This window comes from Sturnira hondurensis, unplaced genomic scaffold, assembly GCF_014824575.4.
Source record: "Sturnira hondurensis isolate 20B ecotype Veracruz unplaced genomic scaffold, ASM1482457v3 Scaffold0017746, whole genome shotgun sequence".
Lineage (NCBI taxonomy): Eukaryota > Metazoa > Chordata > Mammalia > Chiroptera > Phyllostomidae > Sturnira > Sturnira hondurensis.
Genome location: NW_028090377.1, coordinates 1,755,554 through 1,777,587, shown reverse-complemented (window position 1 = coordinate 1,777,587; position 22,034 = coordinate 1,755,554). Strand labels below are relative to the sequence as shown.

Sequence of the window (22,034 nt, the reverse complement as noted above, 5' to 3'; positions counted from 1 at the left end):
CAACTTTCTTGTTGACCAGCATTCCTGGCCTGGAGTCCGGCCATGCCTGGATCTCCATTCCCTTCTGCTGTCTTTATGCCATCGCCCTCTCTGGGAACAGCATGATCCTGTTTGTTATCATTACCCACCAGAGTCTCCATGAGCCCATGTACTATTTCCTCTCTATGCTGTCAGCTACTGACTTGGGCTTGNGTTTTCTTAATTATTAATATTACAGAAAGTAGGTATAGATATGTCAAAAAGTGAACTATAGATCAGTACCTCATACTTGATAGTCAATAGTTAAAACTACAAGGACTAGGGATATTTGGTAATTCACCCCAGGAAATGGGGACTCTGGAGGATTGAAAAGGATCATGTAGTAATAGAATGTCAGGAAATCAGGGGTAGAGACTCATAACCATTTTCTGCACAATGCTCCTTTAGGAATCTAATAAAGCTCATTAACCCCTCTTCACAGAAATATCGCATATAACCACATTCATTTATTTTCCATAAATATCAGAGATGCCATATAGGTCCTGCATGGCTCTCTTACCCAATCAAAGTACCAAAGGAAAGAATTCATGGTGTTCAGCCAATAAACAGTTATACACAGCTAGACATAAGCCATTAGGCTCCTGGAAAGAGACTCATAGTAACTGTATCAATTTGAGAAGCAGGCAGAAACTTAAAACTCAGCCAAGTAAAATGGTAGAAAAACTGAGAGAAAAATAGAAATAGAAACTCAAGGGAAGTCACATCAACTTTTTTGCAGTTGGAAAATTAATCAATAGAAGGGATGCTTCATATATCCCTCCAAACACTGGGGCTGCGGAGTGGTGGCGCTCACTTCAGCTTGCAAGAAGCCGTGCTGTGTATTTTCATCTCAACTCTCAGTGCAGTGATGCCATACTGACAGCTGAAATTGTCATTATACACACCACAAGAACTGGTAAACACTGCACAGGAAGAGGACATTTGGGGTTTTTTGTTTGTTTGTTTGCTTTCAGAGAAACAGTTTACCAGCACACCAGTGTCTGGGACTTTATCTTCTGTTTGGCCTTGTGAAAAGCACTAAAAAAATGAAAGTAAAAATGTACTCCTTGCACTCAAGAAGCTTAAAGGCAAATGTGTGAATTAGTGACGTGGACAAATTATAAAATAATACACTACACTTTGTGAAGTTTATAATACAAAATTACACCCCTGTTTGCCTAACTCTCTGAGTTGAAGTGATTTCAGATGGAAATGCAGACTCATAGTCCTGGAAGTAACTCCATGGAAGAATGTAAGAAATATTGGGTCATCATTTTATTTTCATGGAAGAGTATTCTCCTGAGTTTTAAATTGATAGGTCCTATCTGGACACAGCATTGAAAAATATGAAAACAAAATATTTTGTTATATTTTCCTTTTGTTTTCTTCCTCCATCAGAGTTTTCTAAGTGAGTCTAGATAAAAATATTTATATTAGTTGCTAAGGACATCGTTTCCTTAAACAATAGTATTTTATAATGGAACTGATTGGATTTGGTTTACAAATTCAGTTCTGTTTCCTGAATATTATATGTCTCCCACATATAATTCTGGTAGTTCTACCTGTCTCTTAGCTGCTTGGAGCTTCAGAAGGATAAAATATGTAAGATATTATAACTGAGGGACTTTTACTTTGAGATGCTTAAAGAGCTACAGCATTGCAAAGAGTGCTCCTAGCAGGATCTCTAAAAACAAACAAAAACACGTCAGGTATCTATGGAGACCTCTACCTAGAAGTGAGGAAGAGAACAAGATGATGACAAAGGAGAAATAATCTTGATTACGTCTGGGACTCCTATAAAGTGCAGGCAAAAACTTGGATCGTTTTATTTAGCTTGAATTATATTGTTGTTCTACAAAATGCCCAAGATAATATGTAGACACGTTCCTTTGCATAATTCTTTTTACTTGCTTTTTCAATTTTGTTGTTGTTCAGCTACAGTTGCTCCCATTTTTCCTCTTTGCTCTCTGCTGCCCTGCCCACTCCCCCTCTCCCACAGGAGTAAAGTAGTGCTTGGCTTAATATGTGAAACAGGCTTGAGGTAAAATTAATTAGCAGTCTAATAAATCTCAGTAGCCCAAGAAAGCACCACTAGAAGGATTCTAATAGGAGAGTCTTAAGGATCTGACTAGCTCATTCCATAGGTCACAGGTGGAAATAAAGGAGAGTGACAAGAAAGAAAGAAGTCCCTGTGTGCATGTGAGGCATACCACTGTGTGCATTATGTTTTTCCCATACACTATGTATTTCTGATTCTACCATTATGGACATCTGTCGTATTCTCTAACTGTTCTCTTTGTTTGATCCATCTAGTATATTGCCATCTGATTGATATATGGAAAAAATGAATGAAAATATTTCCTTTAGAAGGCTGGACCTAACAAAATCTCCCAGCCTTGACGTAAATTACTTTCTCATTTTCTTCATTACTCAGGTTTGCATCCAAGGCTTGTATTCTCACCATTCCTCTCATACACCATTATCTTCAAGGTGAATCATGCTGTTTTCCACTCTGAAATACCACATGCCTTCCCCTTTTGCTTTTAGTCTTCACTGTATTCATCGTTCCACTCCTTTTACAAATTGTTCTCTTACCAATAGAATAAGCCTCTGAGGAAAAGGAGCATGGGGGATAAGTAAATTATATAAGGCCAGAAGACCCACCTAAAGGGATGTTCCATGAGAGGCCCACACCATTCACCAAGGCCATCAGGAATGAGCTCTACAAATCATAATGAGCATCACTAGGATGTTGAGACATGGCTCTTATCTGCTGATCAGGAAAGACAGTAAGAGATGCAGCCATAGAGCCAGGCTCATGAATATGCATGTATATGAGGAAGTCTTGACATAGAAGTCAAATAGTGGTGTTTAATTACTAAAATCATAAGACCCAACCAAGTCCAAAGGGCAAGCAAGAGATCTTAGTGTGCAAGTAGTTTTGCATGTGTTGAATAGAGCATGACATCCCTGGGGCAAAATGGACAAGCAGCAAACAAGGGGCTAGGTAACATTTGCTACAAGAAGAAAACAAAAATGGACAAAAAGGAGGGTGGATGAACTGTCATACAATTCATATAAACTTCACCTTGAATAAAGTAGAGAAAGCAAAAAGTGGTTTTGGTGGAAAATTATCATCCCACTCTACAATGCAATTCTTCACAGATTAGTTAAGGCCACTGGGGTATCCCCAAATCAGAGTTACCTGTCAGAGGAGCCTTGTGCCCTCCTGAAGTGTGCCTGCTTTTGTTTCCCTGCAGCACTCAGTGATTGGAGAAGCTCATGGGAAATGTGGCCTCTTTCAAATGAAATGATGGGCTTATGACCTCAGCAGCTAGCACTGTTTTCCTTCATAGCCTATGGTGTGAAGACCACAGTTTAATACGCAGCACATCTCAAAAGAAAGAAAAATTTTTAGAGCCATACAAGGAGAAGCCAAACAACTGAACCTTCAGACAGAGAAGCCAGAGTGGCCAGGCTGTGTGGCAAAGTTTGAGTATGTCATTTCCTCTTCGTGTGGTCCCTTGAAGTATCAGCTGCTCAGGAAATAAAGTATAGGGTGAAGGCCATATGAGTATTCCTTTTGCAGCCTTTTTTTTACTCAGAAATTATTTTTAAATATAATGTTAAAAATGCTCATGAGAGAGCATCTGATTGGCCTGGCTTGTGTCAGGTGCCTAAACTAGCACTGACCAATCAGGTTCTCGTGCAGGCCTGGTGTACTGAGCCCCCTTTTTAGTTTGGGGCTTATGTTTAACCACTATGCTGTATACCTGAAACTGACATAATATTGAATGTCAATTGTAATTGAAAAATTAAAACAATGTTTTTAAAGAAAAAAAGTGGAAATATGTTTTGCCACAGAACTACCCAACACCAGTCTAATGGACACTGTTTATTCACCAACACAGTGCATTAAGAACTTTTGATTTGTGACAAAGGTCTTTCAGGCAAAGGTCACCATCCTAGGGATTAAATAATTGAACAAACAGAGGAATATCTTCAACTTTAAGTTTCTCTTTTGGCACAACTGCTCAAGCCAAATGTACCACAGATTACAAAGTCACTCATTACATAACAAAATAGTTCTATAAAATTATGAAATGTAAACACATACATTAACATGCTATATCTCTCCTGCAGGCTTGCAGAAGCAGAGTCATATAATTTTGAAGCAAAGATTACTTCTGAAAGTAATAAGGATACAAAACTTTATAAGGCATAGAAATTATGGCATGTGCCTCATGGCTAATTTAAATTCTTCTTAAAATTTTCCTGCTCACTATATTAAGTAATGACTTATTCTGACCATCATCACTGTTTTATACATTTAAGTTACTATTATTACTTTGCTACTAAGAACAAATAGTGCTATATATCATTAAAAATTTTTAAATGAATAATTCTCAATCTGAGGTGATTTATGACAATTCAAAATATGCAAAACCAATTACATGATGTCTATAGTCATTTGATTATATGTTTCCATCCTGCCTGGTGTATATCAGTGGATTGGATGCCGACTGTGAACTAAAGGGTCAAAGGTCTGATTCTCAGTCAGGACACATGCGTGAGTTGCAGGCCAGGTCACCAGTTGGGGGCATGTGAGAAGCAACCACACATTGATGTTTTCCTCCCTTTCTTTCTCCCTCCCTTCTCTTCTCTCTAAATATAAATAAATAAATTCTTTCAAAATGCAGAAATATCTTTCTCTACTTATTGCCCTACAATGTGTTAGACAGAAAAGAAACCTATTCTTCAAAACTAATTTTACAAATTTATACATTTATATTTTATTATTTATTCATTCAATTCATTCAGAGATTATTTATCAACTATTATGTGTAAAAATAAATACAACATGCTCTCAGAGGACATGTACTCTCATGAAGTATTTCTAACTGTGCCTTTCTACCAAATCTATATACCCCATCAGTACCTCAAAGTCAACAAGTCCAAAATCAAATTTATTTTGTCTAATTTACAAACAATCTAATTGGGCTATTAATGAGTGAAGTATTTTTGATAACTAAAGTTTTAAGGTGATTAAAAGATTTTTTCTTTAAAAAAAAGATTTTTCTTCTTTTGACCAGTGCTCCCCTCACCCAGCAACATGTCTTTTTGTTTGAATTTTATGTGATTAAAACTAAAATTTTTTCATCTCCCTTGAGATGCCACCCTTCTTTTCAACCTACCAAACCTGATTTATTGATGTCATCTTTGGCCTTTGTCCCTATCTTTAACATCAAAACTGTTACCATATATAATAAATATAACCCCTTTGTTGCTGCATTTAATGAAGTTTCACTTAACAAAGTTTCTCATTTCCAACTCCACAATTCTGTTCCTCAGAATGTTTTTGCTTAGACACATTGTACCACGTGGCCCTAACCCCATTTTCTCCTTATTGCAATTTATCTCCTATGCAAATATCAGGTTAATCTTACAGAATCACAAAATTTCTTAAAATAACCTTCATTAGCTCCTCATGCTGCCCAAATTGTAAACCTGATATCAAATTGTAAACAAATTTCATCAGCCAAGAAAATACAAAATCCTAATCCTGTGTACTTTTCCTTAACATTTTAAGAGATTATCTAGCTCATCACTGTATTTTGCAGATAAAGAAACTGATGCACTTGGCTATGATGTCTTCTCTTTGAGCCACACAGCTGGCAGAGTACTTTTCTGGTAGTATAACACTGGAGTCTTAGAACTCTACTATGCAGCTTCTCCAAATAATGGAAATGCTGAAATTATTTGCTGCCAAGACCATTGAGTCTCGTGCCCCTCTTTTTCCACTTATCTAAAAATGTACACGAAACTTATCAGTATGAAGACTTATTTACAGTAAACCTGGGAATGCAGACATCTCTTAAAGATCTTGATTTCAGTTTTTTTGAATAAATGTTCACAGGTGAAATCACTGGATCACTTGGTAAGTCTATCTTTAAATTTTGTCTGGCCTTTGATAAAGAAATAAATGTCTATAGGCTTAAGTTTTTTCATACCTAAAATAATTAATAGTTTCATTGAGCTGTTTTGAAGAATAAATAGAATACATCTCAGAAACAGTTAATAGGATATCTAATATAAAATTAACAATAATTGTTAATTACTATGAATATGATTTTTATTATTCATTATTACATTTTTGTTTCTATTGTTGTTGGACTACAAAGTTCTTGAGGTACATCATACAAATATTTCATAATTGAAAACACAAAAATGCTTACCAAATGTTTGTTGAACAAATGAGCAAAATGAGCAAAATTATCTAATAGGCAATCATCTACCAGGGTTGCCTTTGTAGAGTGAAAGTCAGTTTTGTCAGGTTTTTCTCAAAATTAATCACCTCTGTTTACTTGTAAGGAGAAGACTGAGGATAGCCTTGCGAATCTGTTTTGTTTTTACACTATAGATGATGGGGTTGAGCACAGGGGGCAAAAGCAGGTATATATTGGCCATCATTGAATGGACCACTTTGGGGGCTGATCGGCCATAGCGATGCACCAAGGACAAGCTCATCATGGGGATGTAGAAAATAGCAACTGCTCCAATGTGGGACACACAAGTACTGAAGACCTTGTGTCGTTCCTTGGGGGAGGCCATACTGAGCACAGAGCGAACGATCAATATATAAGAAAGGACAATGCAAGGTGTATCGATTCCTGTGGTCAGGATGAGATCAATTAAACCACAGATGCTGTTGGCCCGAGTATCTGAACATGCTAATTTAATCACATCTGGATGGTAACAGTAAGAATGGGAAAGGACATTTGCTTTACAGAAATACAGGGGCTTAAGGAGCAAGAGTAGTGGAGCTATTAATACTACAGTACGTATAACCATTAAGGTGCCCATCTGAATAATCCTGAAATTAGTGAGAATAGTAGTGTACCTTAGAGGGTCACAGATTGCCACATAGCGGTCAAAGGCCATAGCCACTAGCACCCCAGATTCTATAAATGTTAGTCCATGAAGAAAAAACATTTGGATAATGCAGCCATCTAGACTGATTTCTCTTGCATTAAACCAAAGGATAGCTAATGTTGTAGACATTGTGGACACAGTCAAGCCCAAGTCAGTAGCTGACAGCATAGAGAGGAAATAGTACATGGGCTCATGGAGACTCTGGTGGGTAATGATAACAAACAGGATCATGCTGTTCCCAGAGAGGGCGATGGCATAAAGACAGCAGAAGGGAATGGAGATCCAGGCATGGCCAGACTCCAGGCCAGGAATGCTGGTCAACAAGAAAGTTGGAAATGTAGATGTCAAGTTACTGAAGATCTCCATGTTTTGTAGATTTGTAGCATTTGTTCTTAAAATGCTCTCATCCTATGGAAATAAGAAATTACATGGTTGCATAAATATGATATAAATTTTCTCTTGGTTAAGAAATTTATCTAAAAGTATAGATAAGTACTGTATCATTGAGAATGCTCTGAATCAAACTCTATTTTATTACATTTATATGTTTGAGTTTTACACAAATATGTATGCACGTGTGAATGTGTGTGTTTATTCTTAAGTCCAGTGTAAATATGCCAATACATTATAAATATCATAAGATAATTATTTTCTATGAAGTCCCATTAAGTCACAAGATTAAATTCTCAGAGATATGAATAATACCAAAGCATTTGTTTTTCATGACTTCCATATGCAATGGCTAATAGAAGTCCACTTAAAGATATCTATGTGTCTACAGTGCTCATGTGGGTATTTATCTGACAACAGTTCCATATTTTTGTTGATAATTTACATTTGGAAGTTGTCATTGTATAAGTACCATTTTAATCCAACAGTGGATGTGAACAACCTCAGAAATTAGATTTATAAGAGTAAACTGGTGAAGATGGAATTTTGTAGAAATTATTGGAAAGGTCTATATACAATAAAGTAAGATAAATCTAAGCAACCCTGGAGGAACCTTAAAATCAAGAGAGCATGGTGTCAGGACAGGGAATTATACAAACAACTTTGCTGGATTGCCTGAGTGGTCAAATCTTCTAAGATTAAAATTCTCAAATGCTTCTGAGAACACATTAGTGGCCCTAAAAAATAGTTGAAGTCAAGCATGGAGAGGTGATAACCTGCTACAGTGGCTTTAGGAATGAATAGAAAATAAGTACATGGGGTATAGTATCTAATATTTTTGAAAACTTATCAGGAAGGCAAGGAGAAAAATAAGCCAGGATCTAAGAAGACTGTAAGGTGAACTTAAGATTTTTCCAAGAATGGAAAAACCTAGACAAATGTACATATTTTCAAACTGATGTTAAAGATACATACAATACACAGGAAGAGACTAGAAATGCAGAATGTTAGGAAATAATGGATGTAGAAAATTCCTTAGGAAAGTAGTGGGTGATTGGCTATACAGCATAATAATAATTAGCTCTCAAAAAGATGAGGATCATCATTTCTGCTGACACTAGTAAGTGACAAATGGGTAAGTTGGTAGAGGATTATGTAAGGAAAATATCACCCAGTGCTATTTTTTTAAAAATATTTATTGTGGTCAAATACACCAAACATAGAATTTTCTAGCAACCATTTTGAGGTGTGCAGTTCAGTAATATTAAATACTTTTGCAATATTGGACAATCAGCACCACCATCCATCTTATCATCTTTTCATCTTATAAAAGTGAAACTCTGTACTCATAAAACAGTATCTTTTTATTTTCCCACTTCCCAGCCCCTGGCAACAACCACCCCACTTTCTCTCTCTGTGGTTCTGACTCCTCTAAGTAACTCATCTAAGTGTAGTCATAAAGTATTTGATCTTTTGTGATGGCTTATTTCACTTATCATAATGTCTTAAAGAGTCATTAAGGTTATAGCATATGTTAGAATTTCTTCTTTTTTAACCAGTTTCTATTTTTCCTGTGAATTATTAGGGGAAATTTACTACTGTTCAAGGAGTGTGAAGTGATGGATGCAGGTTTGAAGATAAAGTACAGGTTTTCAATAGACGTTGCAGAGAGTAGAAAAAGCAGTTGAATCAATACACACAGAAATGTCAAAAAATCCTTTTCAATTAAAAAATTTTAAATAATATTTAAAGTACATTTACATTATTAAAAGCAAATTTAAGAAGACAAAATTAAATAATAGTGGTATTGTTTATTATGATATTAATATTTTTAATTAACATCTTTAAAGTACTAGGTAAAGTTAACTACCTGAGAGTAAATTTCCTGTAATAAGTTTACATGTTCCCATTCCCTTTATGAAAGTTTCTACAGTTTCTTTTTAATCCACAGTTCCCAGAGTTTTCATTCAAGTGGAGAAAAATTATTATAATACTCTACTTTAAACTAGTAGTATTCAGACACCTGCATGTTATATGGATCCCTGAGTATAGGGAGGACGCTGGCATTACCTGACTTTTCTGTAAGCCCGTATAAATATTTGTGAGTAGATAACAAAGCACAACATCAACACAACTAACACCTTTCTCTACCTCCTCACCATCTTCATATGGAGCCTTTGCTGTCTTCATTACCAGAGTGAGAACAAGCTACAGCTCTGGAGCCATGAACTTTATAATAAAGTGGTATATGAGCTGTGGGGCTATTGGGTAAAGTTTAAATTTCCCTAGAGCCATAAAAAGAGAAAAACTTTTCATCTGTAAATATAGGACAACGCTGTGTAATCTCAGAAGGGTTTTAGCTACTAGCTCAAGTGTCAAGTGGTCCACAGGGACCTTAAATGCCAAGCACATAAACCAAATTACCATATAAGTGAATGTTTAGACATTTCTCTGTCACTGGGGAATAAAGAGGTGCATGCCATTGTCTCTAGATTATCAGTATGCTGGGGAGACAGGAAAGCAAACAAATGTTCACTGGAATAATTATGGTGACAATGAAGATAGAAGGAATACACACCCCACTCTGCAAAACCCTATTTTTTCCTACTGCAATGACCCATAGGGAGGACGACATCCACTCTCAAAACCACCTCTGTTCAATAATTCACTAACTTTCCTCCAGAAAATGTGTCAGTTTCATATCTACTAAGTGGGTCCCATTTTTCTCATGGCTGAACTCACTGTCAATGAATGAGTTCTCACATGCATATGTTCTTGCTCTCATACTTGTAGTTTTCCTGTGGTATCAAGTTTAATATCCTGGACTCATGAGGGATTTTATCCAAAAGGTTGGGTGTTTATCTTGGGTAGTTGAGTAAAAGGCAAATTACTTTATAAGCCTAGCAATGCTACATTCATAGAAAAATTCAAGATACACAGCCACATGTTATGTTTTTCTTTATAGAGAAGCCTCATACTGACAGAGTCCTGTGTTTGTCTGGATATCAGTTAAACCAGTAAATTGTTCCTGAGTTCGTTATTTTTCCTTAATTTGTATTTAGCCTTTTCCCCATATAGTTCCTTGTATGAGAACCCTTAATGGCAGAGTGTTTAATTCTAATCTTATAAACATAGCTGGAACCCTATCAAATGTGTGCACTGATACTTCAACAACAAGGATACACTATGAACAAATCATTGTGTAAAAATTTACAAGCCAGTGTCAAATAATGAAAGTTTCACTACTATTGCCTGCAAAGAATTAATACTGTAGTATACTCTTAAACTTGCTAAGAAGATAAATATTACATTGTGTTCTTACCACAAAAAAATTAAATAGTAATAGTGGGGTTAGGAGGAAACTGGGAAATGATGAATATGATTATGGCCTCAATGGTTTCATGGCTGTACAGTTATCCTCAAATTCATCAAGTTGTACACCCTATATATACAGTTTTTATGTGTCAATCATACTGCAATGAAGTAGTTGAAAAAAAAGATTTCTATACCAGTTCCACTGAATAAGTTTGCTAAACTAATAACCAATATTTATTCCTCCTATAAAACCTGCTGACTGATGCTAGCAGCCACTTGAATACCCATAGCCCACTATCCAATTCACTAGTCCCCAATGCCCCCAATAAATGAATTGTACCCTACTTGATTTTTCTCAGTCATTATACCATTATAATAGAAATTGTATGTAATATATTAGATATGGTTTATGAACAGAAGATAATATGACATTCCAATCTGCAGACCTACATTAGAAGGCCCTAACTCTACATCAAATGATGACAAATAAATCACACATGTAAGCTCTAGGTTCGAAGAAAATGTTCAGTGTAGATTAAAATTTTTTATGACTTACATATATAACCAACTTTATTAACTAGTTGGCCTAATCCATCAACCAAATGGAGTTGAATAAAATGACTTCTGTTTTGCTTGTTTATATAATTCTCTTTTCTCAACTGTGAAACAGATCAAGTGTAAGGGATAAATTAAGTAATTAAACAGTGTTAATCACTGATTTTATGTAAAATACTTGGTTTATAAATGAATTTCAGGTAATAAAACGTGTTCGTTTAGCCTGAACAACCAAGACTAAATAAGATAATGCACCTGAAATTACTTTATGAACATTAATCACTATACAGGTGTTAATACAAACCTTGAGAACCAACTTATTTTTCTTTCCTAAAAGTTGCTTCTACTTGACCTTCATGTTACAACAGAGGAGATCTGGCCAGAACACTGAGGAGAGAAGAGGGACCCACAGAGTTTTCCCAGGCTGCCGTGGATGAGAATAAGTCTACTGAGACATGATCTGCTTCAGGAGGAGAGGTTGATCAGTATCTCAGAGGAGAAAGGCCTTAAGCTTCTTTCTCAGTAGACATTCCTTGGGTTCAGTTTGCAAAAGAATACAGGGCAGATACGTAAAGCTCATCAACCACTGTCAGGCAATGATGATCAAGGAATTGATCGTTACATTCAAAGAACTATAAGGGCTTATTCTGAGTCCGGGTCAGGTAGATAGAATGACTCCAAAAGGCCATAAAACTTTGAGAAACAAACTCCTTTTATGCTTGGACCCTTATCATTTAAATTGAGGGCATTTTTAGCAAAACAGGTTTCACAGGATTTTATGCATTCTCTCTCAGGCCTGATCAACCCAGAGAACCACCCTTTCCAGAGCAGGGCTGCACCTCCCTTCTGCATTGTTTCAGACCTGAACTGAATCAGGTGGGGGTTGTGGGCAGCCAAGAGATTAGGAGATTTCTTACAGATAGAATGAGGACTCAGTCTATAACAAAGCCAAGGCATGAAGGTCCATCACCCCTTGTCTTTTCTTTTTTTTAATATTTTATTTATTTATTTTTGGAGAGAGGGGAAGGGAAGGAGAAAGAGTGGGAGAGAAACATCAATGTGTGCTTGCCTCTCATGTGTCCCCTACTCAGGACCTGGCCTGCAACCCAGGTATGTGCCCTGACTGGGAATCGAACCTGCAACCCTTTGCTTCACAGGCCTGTGGTCAGTCCACTGAGCTACACCAGCCAGGGCACCTCTTTTCATTAGTCCCCTAAATCCTTCCCTGATGACCCCTTCGTGACTGTGCTATATTAGATTGTTCCTTCCTTGAAGAATCTTACCTGTCATTGACTATCCAGCCACCCACCCGGGGCCAAGCAGGGTGAAGTAAAGGGAGCAGAGGCTGCACTCCTGCCAGGAAGATAAGTTTAGTGGCTTATGGTCCCAAGGTCTCTCACTCAGCCTTAGTCATGTGAGGTTACAGCTTCTGAAACCAGGCAGGGTGATTCCCAACAACCCCTGAAAGGGGCCGGGAAGTGCCAAAGGCAGCAGGATTGAAATCCCACCCAAAACCAGGAGACAGACTCCCATACCCCCAGGAAGGGTAAACCACTATCATGTCTCGAGATACCGCCAAAGGAAGCTTTCACAGAGTATGCCAAGGCTGGAAAGGTCACAACACATGTGTATCACGGAGGTGAATGTGACGACAGCTTCACTCCATGCAGAGATCCTGTGTTGGCTGACCAGTGCGGTGGACATTGGCCTGAATCAGCTGGCAGGCTAAGCACTTTCCCAGTGCACAGAATTTGGGGGCAGAAGATTTAAATGGAGGGCATGTTGACGCTCACCCCTTTTATTCCTTCCCTTGCTAGCCCAGTTGGGGGTCGACAGTCTGTGTTCTCAGACCAGTAAGTAGGTCCTGGACGCCATATGGCCAACCAACAAGTCCCATGCCCCTCTTTGCATGAGAAGCAACAGTGGCCCAGGTGACTGGAGCTGCACTGAGCAGTCCTGCCCAGCCAGGCACGTGCACACTGTGGTGAGCCAACAGCTGGAGGGACGTGGTGTAGGCACTAGGCTGGTGGGCGGCAGCCGGGGGAAAGGGCAGCATGCTGCAAATAGGACTCCAGCACACACTGCCTGGATAATCATGCTGCACCCATCTGTGTTCCCCAAAGGACAGTACGTTTGAATGGGTGAAGGACCTCTGGGCGCATCCTAGATCTGGCCTGGCCTGGCAGAGGATGTAGTGTTGTTTGTCCTTGGGGGGTTTCAGAGGGAATGGGCATTGAGGCAGAAGCCCGCTATTCTTCCAAAATTGTATAGCCTTCAAATAAACGACTCCTTTCTTTTTTCACCAAATCTCTGCCTCTGGAATGTATGAGCAGCAGGCAACAGAACCCCAAGTGCTGCTCAGTAACAATGTTGTGAAATATATCTTCTATTAAAAGGGAACCCCTATGGAGACCCTTGACTTTGTGATTATATTTTATTGCTTGCTTCTGATTTGTAGAAATCCGTTTGCTCACTTTAACAACATTTAATGCATATGTACTATATACCTGAAATTATGCCACTAACTATATGGAGATATTTTCATAGCATCTGTCATTCCACATAGTTATACACAAAAATCTGCTTAATAGATTACTTATAAGAAACACACAGCAGAATAAAATTCAGAAATAGATTCGAAAATAAATTCTGTAACCGTGTTCAAAGTAATGATTCAATTTTATTTTCAATTAAAACATGTAAACACAGAGTTACTGTGTCACTATGTTGATTGCTCTTTGTTTGGCTCTTTTCCACTTATCCGAGCATCCGCATTTCCTGGTGCCAGCAAACTCACCCAGGGGGCAGACAGATGAAGCACAACAGAATGGCATGGAAATCCCCCAAGGATATATTTATTTCAGTTGGGTAAATGGTTACACCATCACAGACACTTATAAAAGTTTTCCATTCATAGAGGTAAATGGGAGATCTTCGTTTAACCTTCGATAAATAAGGGTAAGAGAAGTCCCTCCTCCCTGTCTAAAGGCCAAGGCAAGTAGCTACTCTCAGATCAAAAAGAGTGCTTGTTTGTATCTAGTATAAAATGCTTCTGGTGACTTTAAGCTGCATCACAAGTAATTTAGCTTAGATAAAGAGAAGCAAGAATTTTTTGGAAGTGAAATTAATGACAATAATTCTCCTTGTCTTCTGGAATTGCTCCTTCCTTCAATATCTATATTTGTATCATTCTAATTTTCCACATCTTGAAAGGTAAAATCCTTTTCTCTCTTTCCCCTATTCTCTGGTCTCCGAAGCCTAGAAGCTTCTCATTATACTTAGTTACCACTGTTTTTCTCACTTCCATGGACCTGATAACCTATTAAGAAATTCCAAATCCTTAAAAACTACAAACTGGCAGTCACAAAATAATCCCGGGGATATAAGGGACAGCATAGGGAATATATTCAATACTATTGCAATAACTATGTACACTGCCAGGTAAGTATTGGAAATATTGAGGGTACCACTTTGTAAAGTATATGATTGTCTAACCACTATGCTGTACACCTGAAACTAATACAATATAATATTGGATGTAAACTCTAATTGAAAAATAAAATTTAACAAAAGAAATTCCAAATCTCATATAAATGTTTTGTTTTCATCTGTTTAGCTAGTCATAGCAAAAATTGTGCTACTTATATATTTCCTGATACATATAATAACCAAACCCCAAAATACAATCACTGGCATGTCCTCACTCTTATTGAAGTTATATTTCTAATTGGTTTACACTTACTGCAGTGCATTTATCCCATTCAATCTTTTTGGTCTGCAGGAATCTGCTTTATTTCCTTTTAATTTTGTCTGAACACCAGTAGCAGTGTGCACAGTAACGTGATAACACTTTCAGAATCAGAAAGCCCTGGATACATACTCTGGCTTCATCATAATGCATCAGTGGGAACCTTCAATAAGTTTGTCCCCCTGAACCTAGGTCCTCTCACCTGAAAACTAGGAATGTTAGTCAAAGCCTACTAATGGTGTTGCTAAATTAAAGTAACAACAAATAAAGACATCTAACAGAACCTGGCTAAATATTACCTTCTTTTTTCTATAAAAGTATTAAAACTATCCTCTCATTTACCCTCCAGCCTCCTACCTAGTTTATCTTTAGTCCAGGACCCAGATGTTGAGGCTGCAGTGCCTGACATTCAAAGGACGCAGTCACAGCTGCATCTCCACATAGATGGTTTACTTTGTGTCATCCCACAAACACTGTTTCTAAATTTAGGAAAATATAAAGAAAAACGTACTCAAATAGTTCTCTGGGAATAGATGAATCATTAAGTAAATACATTCAATTACTTGATTTCATGGCATTTTCATGAAATGGGAAATCATTATGTCAGGGAAATCATTATGTCATTCCAGAGATTGTATTGGTATCCATCGTTTGGACAAATCATCATGTACAGTAACTGATTTTTCTCGGCAGCAAGATATGCCTCCAGACCTTCCTCTATTTTTTTCACTCAGTAAATATTTTTTATTTAATTATTGTTCAAGTACAGTTTTCTGTCTTTTACTCTAATCCCAGCCCACTCCCCCAGTGCTCCCCATCTCCCTCCCATTCCCCCCGCCACCTTAGTTATTGTCCATGTGTCCTTTATACTTGATCCTGTAAATCCTTCCTTTTTTCCCCTGAAATTCCCTCCCCTGTTCCCTCTGGTCCCTGTCAGCCTGTTCTCTATTTCAGTGTCTTTAGTTATATTTTGCTTGCTTGTTTGTTTTGTTGTTTAGCTTCCTGTTAAAGGTGAGATTATATGGTATTTGTCTTTCACTGCCTGGCTTATTTCACTCAGCATAATGCTTTCCAGTTCCATCCATGATGTTGCAAAGGGTAGGAGCTCCTTCTTTCTTGCTGCTGCATAGAATTCCATTGTGTAAATGTACTGTAGTTTTTTGATCTATTCATTTATTGATGGGCACCTAGTTTGCTTCCAACTCTTGGCTATTGTAAATTGTGCTGCTAGGAACATTGAGGTGCATGGGTTCTTTTGGACTGGTGTTTCAGGGTTCTTAGGATATACTCCTAGCAGTGGAATTGCTGGGTCAAAAGGCAGATTCATTTTTAGTTTTCTGAGAAAATTCCATACTGTTTTCCATAGTGGTTGTACCAGTCTGCAATCCCACTACAGTGAACTAGGGTCCCCTTTTCCCCACAACCTCTCCAACACTTGTGTTTGTTGCTTTGTTTATGATGGCCATTCTGACCGGTGTAAAGTGGTATCTCATTGCAGTTTTCATTTGCATCTATCTGATAGCTACCAATATTGAGCATTTTTCATGTGTCTCTGGATCCTCTGTCATGTCCTCTTTGGAGAAGTGTCTGTTCAAGTCCTTTGCCCATTTTTTAATTGGGTTGCTTGTCTTCTTAGAGTGGAGTTATGTAAGTTCTTTGTATATTTTGGAAATTAAACCTTTGTCTGAGGTATCACTAGCAAATACGTTTTCCCATACAGTTGGTTCTAATACTGTTTTTATTCTAATACTGTTTTCTTAAACATGCAGAAGCTTTTAATTTTGGTGAGATCCCATTTGTTTATTCTTCCCTTTATGTCCCTTGCTCTAGGGGACATATCAGTAAAAATGTGGCTGAGTGAAATATCTGAGATTTTCCTGCCAATGTAAATATTTATTTTAATTAACATCTTTTAAATTGGGGCTATAATACATTCACATGTTCAGAAATTTCCTTTTTTAATTCATTTTATTTTTATTTTTTTACTGTTGTTCAAGTTCAAGTACAGTTAGCTCCATTTTCTCCCCGTCACTCCCTTCTGCCCCACACATCCCCACCTCCCACCCTTGATCCTCCCTGCCTTTGGCTTTGCCCATGGGTCCTTTATACATGTTCCTTGATGATCCTTCCTTCCTGGCCCCCATTATTCCCTCCCCACTGACCCCTGGTTACTGTCAGCTTGTTCTTAATTTCAATGTCTCTGGTTATATTTTGCTTGCTTGTTTCTTTTGTTGATTAGGTTCCACTTGTAGGTGAGGCCATATGGTATTTGTCTTTCACTGCCTGGCTTATTTCAGTTAGCATATATGAGAGATGTCTAGTAATCTAGAAAACCAGACTTCATATTCTTATTTATAAAAGATTAGAGAGAGGTGTTTTACCCTTTTCTGGATTATCCATGCATCTAAGAAACTAAATGAGAATAAAACTATGTGCCTTCTTTTTGTAAAACCTCAGGTACATATTCCAACTTATGTCCAATTACTCACCCTAGTATTTTACTGATAGAAATTTGAGTCTAGTAGAGTGAGGTTGACTGGAAGGTGGAGGTCACAAAACAGAGATCAATTCCAGACTATCTGGTCTTGCCTGACTCCCAGTACATGCTAGCCCCCTAGTTTCTGAACCCTGCCTCTCTGTCCACTCTAGACAACACAGCGATGCTTAGGACAAACCCTGGGCAAGCTGGTGAAGTTGTACCTGTGTTTCTGTCAGAGTAGTAATCTTACTACTTTTTTAGAGATGCCTGAGAGTATTCTTGAATTAAATGAAGAAACAAAATAGCAGAATAAAATTTGGAATTGAATTTTTTGAATTTTCTAACTCATTCAAAAATGTCAAAGAAACTAATAGATTGAAAACATAGATGGTATTTATCTCTCAGTAAACAATAGCTCCATGATTTTTTAGTATAATAAGGAATATGGCCAGTCAATTTTAAGGAATTTAGAACAATCTCATATATATTATATTAATCTGTCTATAAATATCTATTACATTGAAAATAAAAGTTTTTCCGAGGATTAAGTGCAAAAAATAAACACTTAGTACCAAATTATTAAAGTAATTATTGCTATATATGCACACTGGCATATATATCTCTCTCCACCACATAAGAGTGAAGTTTTCTTTTAGTCCAACAATCCTTACTAATCTTTATAATTGATTAAAAATAATTGTTTTAATTAGTATTCCTTTGGAAGATGGTAAAATCAAGTATTCTTCCTGTATTACTAGCAGCTCTTCTTTGGGAATTCCATTTTAATGTCTTTTGCTCATTTTTATATTGTCTTTACTGTTGCACAGTAAACACATTACTCAACTGAATGTTGTATATGCTTCAAATATGTCTCCCAGTTTGTAACTATCCCTTTAATAAAGGGCTTTTTAACCATCAAACAATTCTTTGTATTTTGTCAAATTGAATATATTAATCTTTATCTCTATGATTTATATATTTTGTGTTATTATTAGAAAACTCGTTCTTTCTCAAGGATTGTATATTTCCCTGAGTTTAATTCACATTATATGTGATTTATTTATAAGTAAATAACCATCAGGAGATAATTTAAATACATATTGTAGTAGATGCTTTATTATTTTTTTTCAAATGCAGTTTGCCCAACTCCACTTACTCAATAACTTACTGTATTATTTCTGGTTTAAGAAGCTTTCTTTATATTTAATTAAATGTTTACCTAGGCCTCTCCTTGTAAGTTATTTTATTAAATATAAAGCTTTCTTTATATTTAATTAAATGTTTACCTAGGCCTCTCCCCGTTTTTCTGTCCCAGGGTTTTATTTGTTTCCAAAACATGCTAAATCATTGTAAAGATATCCATAACGGATTTCCTGAAAAGAGGTATTCTTTTCAGGAAATCCTGAAAAGGATTTCTGCCCACTAAGTTAAAATGAATTTTCACTTAGAATCTGAGTTTACTAGTTCTGAATTTCCAGAGCAAAATTATTCAATTATTTTTTAGACAAAGTCCTACTCCTAGTTAAATAGAAAATTTCAGAAATGGCAAATATGATGTAAATTAATTAGAAAAATTATATTCAACATTACTATAAGCAAAAAATTCTACTAAGCAATTAGCCAAAAATAACTCCTAGCCCCATGAGAACATATTAATAGGTATAAATTTATAATTCACTTGAAGGCTAAAAAATAACAAAATGTTTACCATTTACTATCTTGTACTCATCAATATATAACAAAAATATTGATAAGAGTACAAAATTTACTTACCTAAATTTATTTGGTGTTTACCATTTACTATCTTGTACTCTTATCAATATATAACAAAAATATTGATAAGAGTACAAGATAGTAAATGGTAAACACCAAATAAATTTAGCTAAGTAAATTGAACTTAGTTAAATGTGTTATTTCAGTAATGAATCCTACAGATATACTATTGAATGAAAGAAGGGAAATTTAATAATACATACTGTGTGATTCTATTTCTATCAAGATCAAGAACAGAAAAAGGTAATTAAGGTAACATAAATCACAAGAATATTTATAATAGAAGAGGACATTGGTGAGTATAAGACATTAGAGTCTCCTGTGTTGGTGGTAATGCTTTATCAGTTAATCTTGGAAGTTATTACATGAGTGCATACAGATAACAAACTTCACTGAGCTGTATGCCAAAGTTTTTTTAACTAAATGTAAACAAACTTTAACTAAAAATAATTTTAAAATTCTAAATTCAGAAAGTCAAGATCTCACAAGAGAATTCAGCTTCTTCAGACCATAATGTTAACCTACTATAATTCCACATTCCTTACCTTTTTCCTGACTGGAGTCCCTGGACTTGAATGGGCCCATGCCTGGATCTCCATCCCCTTCTGTTGCCTCTACTTAACTGCCCTCTCTGGGAATACCTTGATTCTGTTCATAGTCCTCACTGAGCAAAGCCTCCATGAGCCCATGTACTATTTCCTCTCCATGTTGTCCACCACTGACATTGGCTTATGCCTATCTACACTGGGAACAGTACTGGGAATATTCTGGGTCAATACACGGGAAATCAGCTTCAATGCCTGCTTATCACAGATGTTCTTCATTCACCTCTTCACATTCATGGAATCTTCAGTGCTCCTGGCTATGGCCTTTGATCGTTTTGTGGCCATTTCTAACCCCTTGAGATACGCTACCATTCTAACTCATGCAAGGATTGCTCAGATTGGTTTGGCAGTCATTACCAGGGGTACTATCATTCTGATACCACTAGTCTTACTTCTTAAGCGCCTCTCATTCTGCCACAGCCATGTGCTCCATCACTCCTATTGCTTCCACCCTGATGTGATGAAGCTCTCCTGTTCAGATACAAAGATCAATAGTGCTTTTGGATTAACTGCAATAATCTCTACTGCTGGGGTAGACTCTATCTTTATCCTGCTTTCCTATGTCTTTATCATTCGCTCAGTTCTCAACATCGCATCCCCTGAGGAGAGGAAAAAGGCTTTCAGCACCTGCATTTCTCATATCACTGCTGTAGCCATATTCTACATCCCCTTGATCAGCCTATCTTTCGTTCACAGATTTGGGAAACATGCTCCACCCTATGTGCCCACACTAATTGCTAATGTATACTTGCTCATTCCCCCTGTGATGAATCCCATAATCTATAGTGTGAAAACAAAGCAGATTCAAAAAGCTATGTTCAAACTTTTATGTTCCAAAAGAAGTCATATTTAACAATTATTGTTCTCATTGAAACTCATCTCAAAGAAAATGAAAACTTGTCAGAATTTAGAGTTATAAATGCATGCAATTTTAGAGTTGGATGGAACTAGACATTATCTAAATTCAAATGTCTCTACAATGTAGCTAATCCTACCTAAGGCAATCTTATATATTCTATACAAAATACTGATTCAGATTCTCACTACTACTCAGTTACCCTATTCCTATAAATGATTAACTGATCTCCTATCTCTGCTGTTTCTGTCTCAAACTACTGTCATCCACTTTTAAATAACTTTCTAAGTATCTAGCTCAAATAAAATTTATAAACAAACCAATAGGCATCTCTTCCATATTTATTTCTCATCCAACAACTAAATGAAACAAGACTGCCTGTCTAGGGTAAAGTCTTCCAAAATTTGGGTTCACCTTTCCTTTAAATTTTAATCTACCTCTTTCTGTGTTTACATACTCTGCAGTCTAAGAAAACCAGTCAGCACCTGGCTGGTATAGTAATAGGGAAAAAGGCCCCTCCCGCTAGCCTAAGAATGCCACAGAGTAATCTAACGTCCGCATCTGCTTCTGTAACTTGCTTCTGCCTCGCAGCCACAAGAGAGAATCAGCACTTCAGATATCCCCGGATAAGGAAATAGACATAACTTCCGCATTTGCTTCTGTAACCTGCTTTTGCCACGTAGCTTAGAAAGAAAGACAGGAGTATAAAAGTAAGACCCCTGCCACTGTTTGGGGCTCAGAATTTGGAGGTCACTCTCCTCTGAGCCCGTGAACATAATAAAGATTGTGCTCCTGAACCCCTCGGTGTCTGGTCACTTCATTTTCCTGTAACATTTGGTTCCCTGACTGGGAAGCAACTTTACATAAATTCCGGCTGATTTGCCGCCGGCTGAACAGGACAGGACAGGCAGCCGGTGGCCCGACTGGGGACTGGGGGAGCACGTGCCCTGAGATTTCTTAGGCCCCGACCAGTCAGGGCACTGGACGCCGACCTGCGGCTCCAGACGGGAAGTGAGGGTATCGGACCACGATCTATCAGAAGGCGCCAGATCAGTAAGTGCCCCGGGGACCAGACCCGAGATTAGGACGGGAGGTTTGAGTCCTCCCAGATCTGCCTGAGGATCGAGACTAGGTAGTCCAATCACCGGACCCTCACTTGGGGAGGGAATGTTTAACTTCTGAGTGTCTGAGAGTGAAAGTGAGAGTGCATGTGTTTGTGACTCCACTGGTGAAAAACCTACGGAGCGAGATTGGGTCCCAACCTGCAGTTCCTGTGTCAGGTCATACGGCATAACAGTTGGCAGTTAACCCCAAATTCTGCTAGGGCAACCTTAGCCAAGACCGACTTTGTCACTAAAGGGA

General features: G+C 37.3%; 2 protein-coding genes across 2 annotated transcripts; one reads left to right on the top strand and one right to left on the bottom strand.

Annotated features, from left to right (window-relative positions):
- Positions 1 to 6,330: 6,330 nt before the first annotated feature.
- On the bottom strand, positions 6,331 to 7,342 carry LOC119002632 (olfactory receptor 51F1-like). The gene has a single exon (XM_037068627.1). The coding sequence runs from the start codon at positions 7,315 to 7,317 to the stop codon at positions 6,370 to 6,372; it is 948 nt and encodes a 315-aa protein (XP_036924522.1). The 5' UTR covers positions 7,318 to 7,342; the 3' UTR covers positions 6,331 to 6,369.
- Positions 7,343 to 19,724: 12,382 nt separating this feature from the next.
- On the top strand, positions 19,725 to 20,669 carry LOC119002634 (olfactory receptor 51F2-like). The gene has a single exon (XM_037068628.1). It carries the CDS (start codon positions 19,725 to 19,727, stop codon positions 20,667 to 20,669), a length of 945 nt encoding a protein of 314 aa, XP_036924523.1.
- Positions 20,670 to 22,034: the final 1,365 nt, after the last annotated feature.

What these genes read in the sequence shown, in the direction of transcription:
- LOC119002632 (XM_037068627.1), bottom strand. Translation starts at nt 7,317, where the DNA reads ATGGAGATCTTCAGTAACTTGACATCTACATTTCCAACTTTCTTGTTG.
- LOC119002634 (XM_037068628.1), top strand. Translation starts at nt 19,725, where the DNA reads ATGTTAACCTACTATAATTCCACATTCCTTACCTTTTTCCTGACTGGA.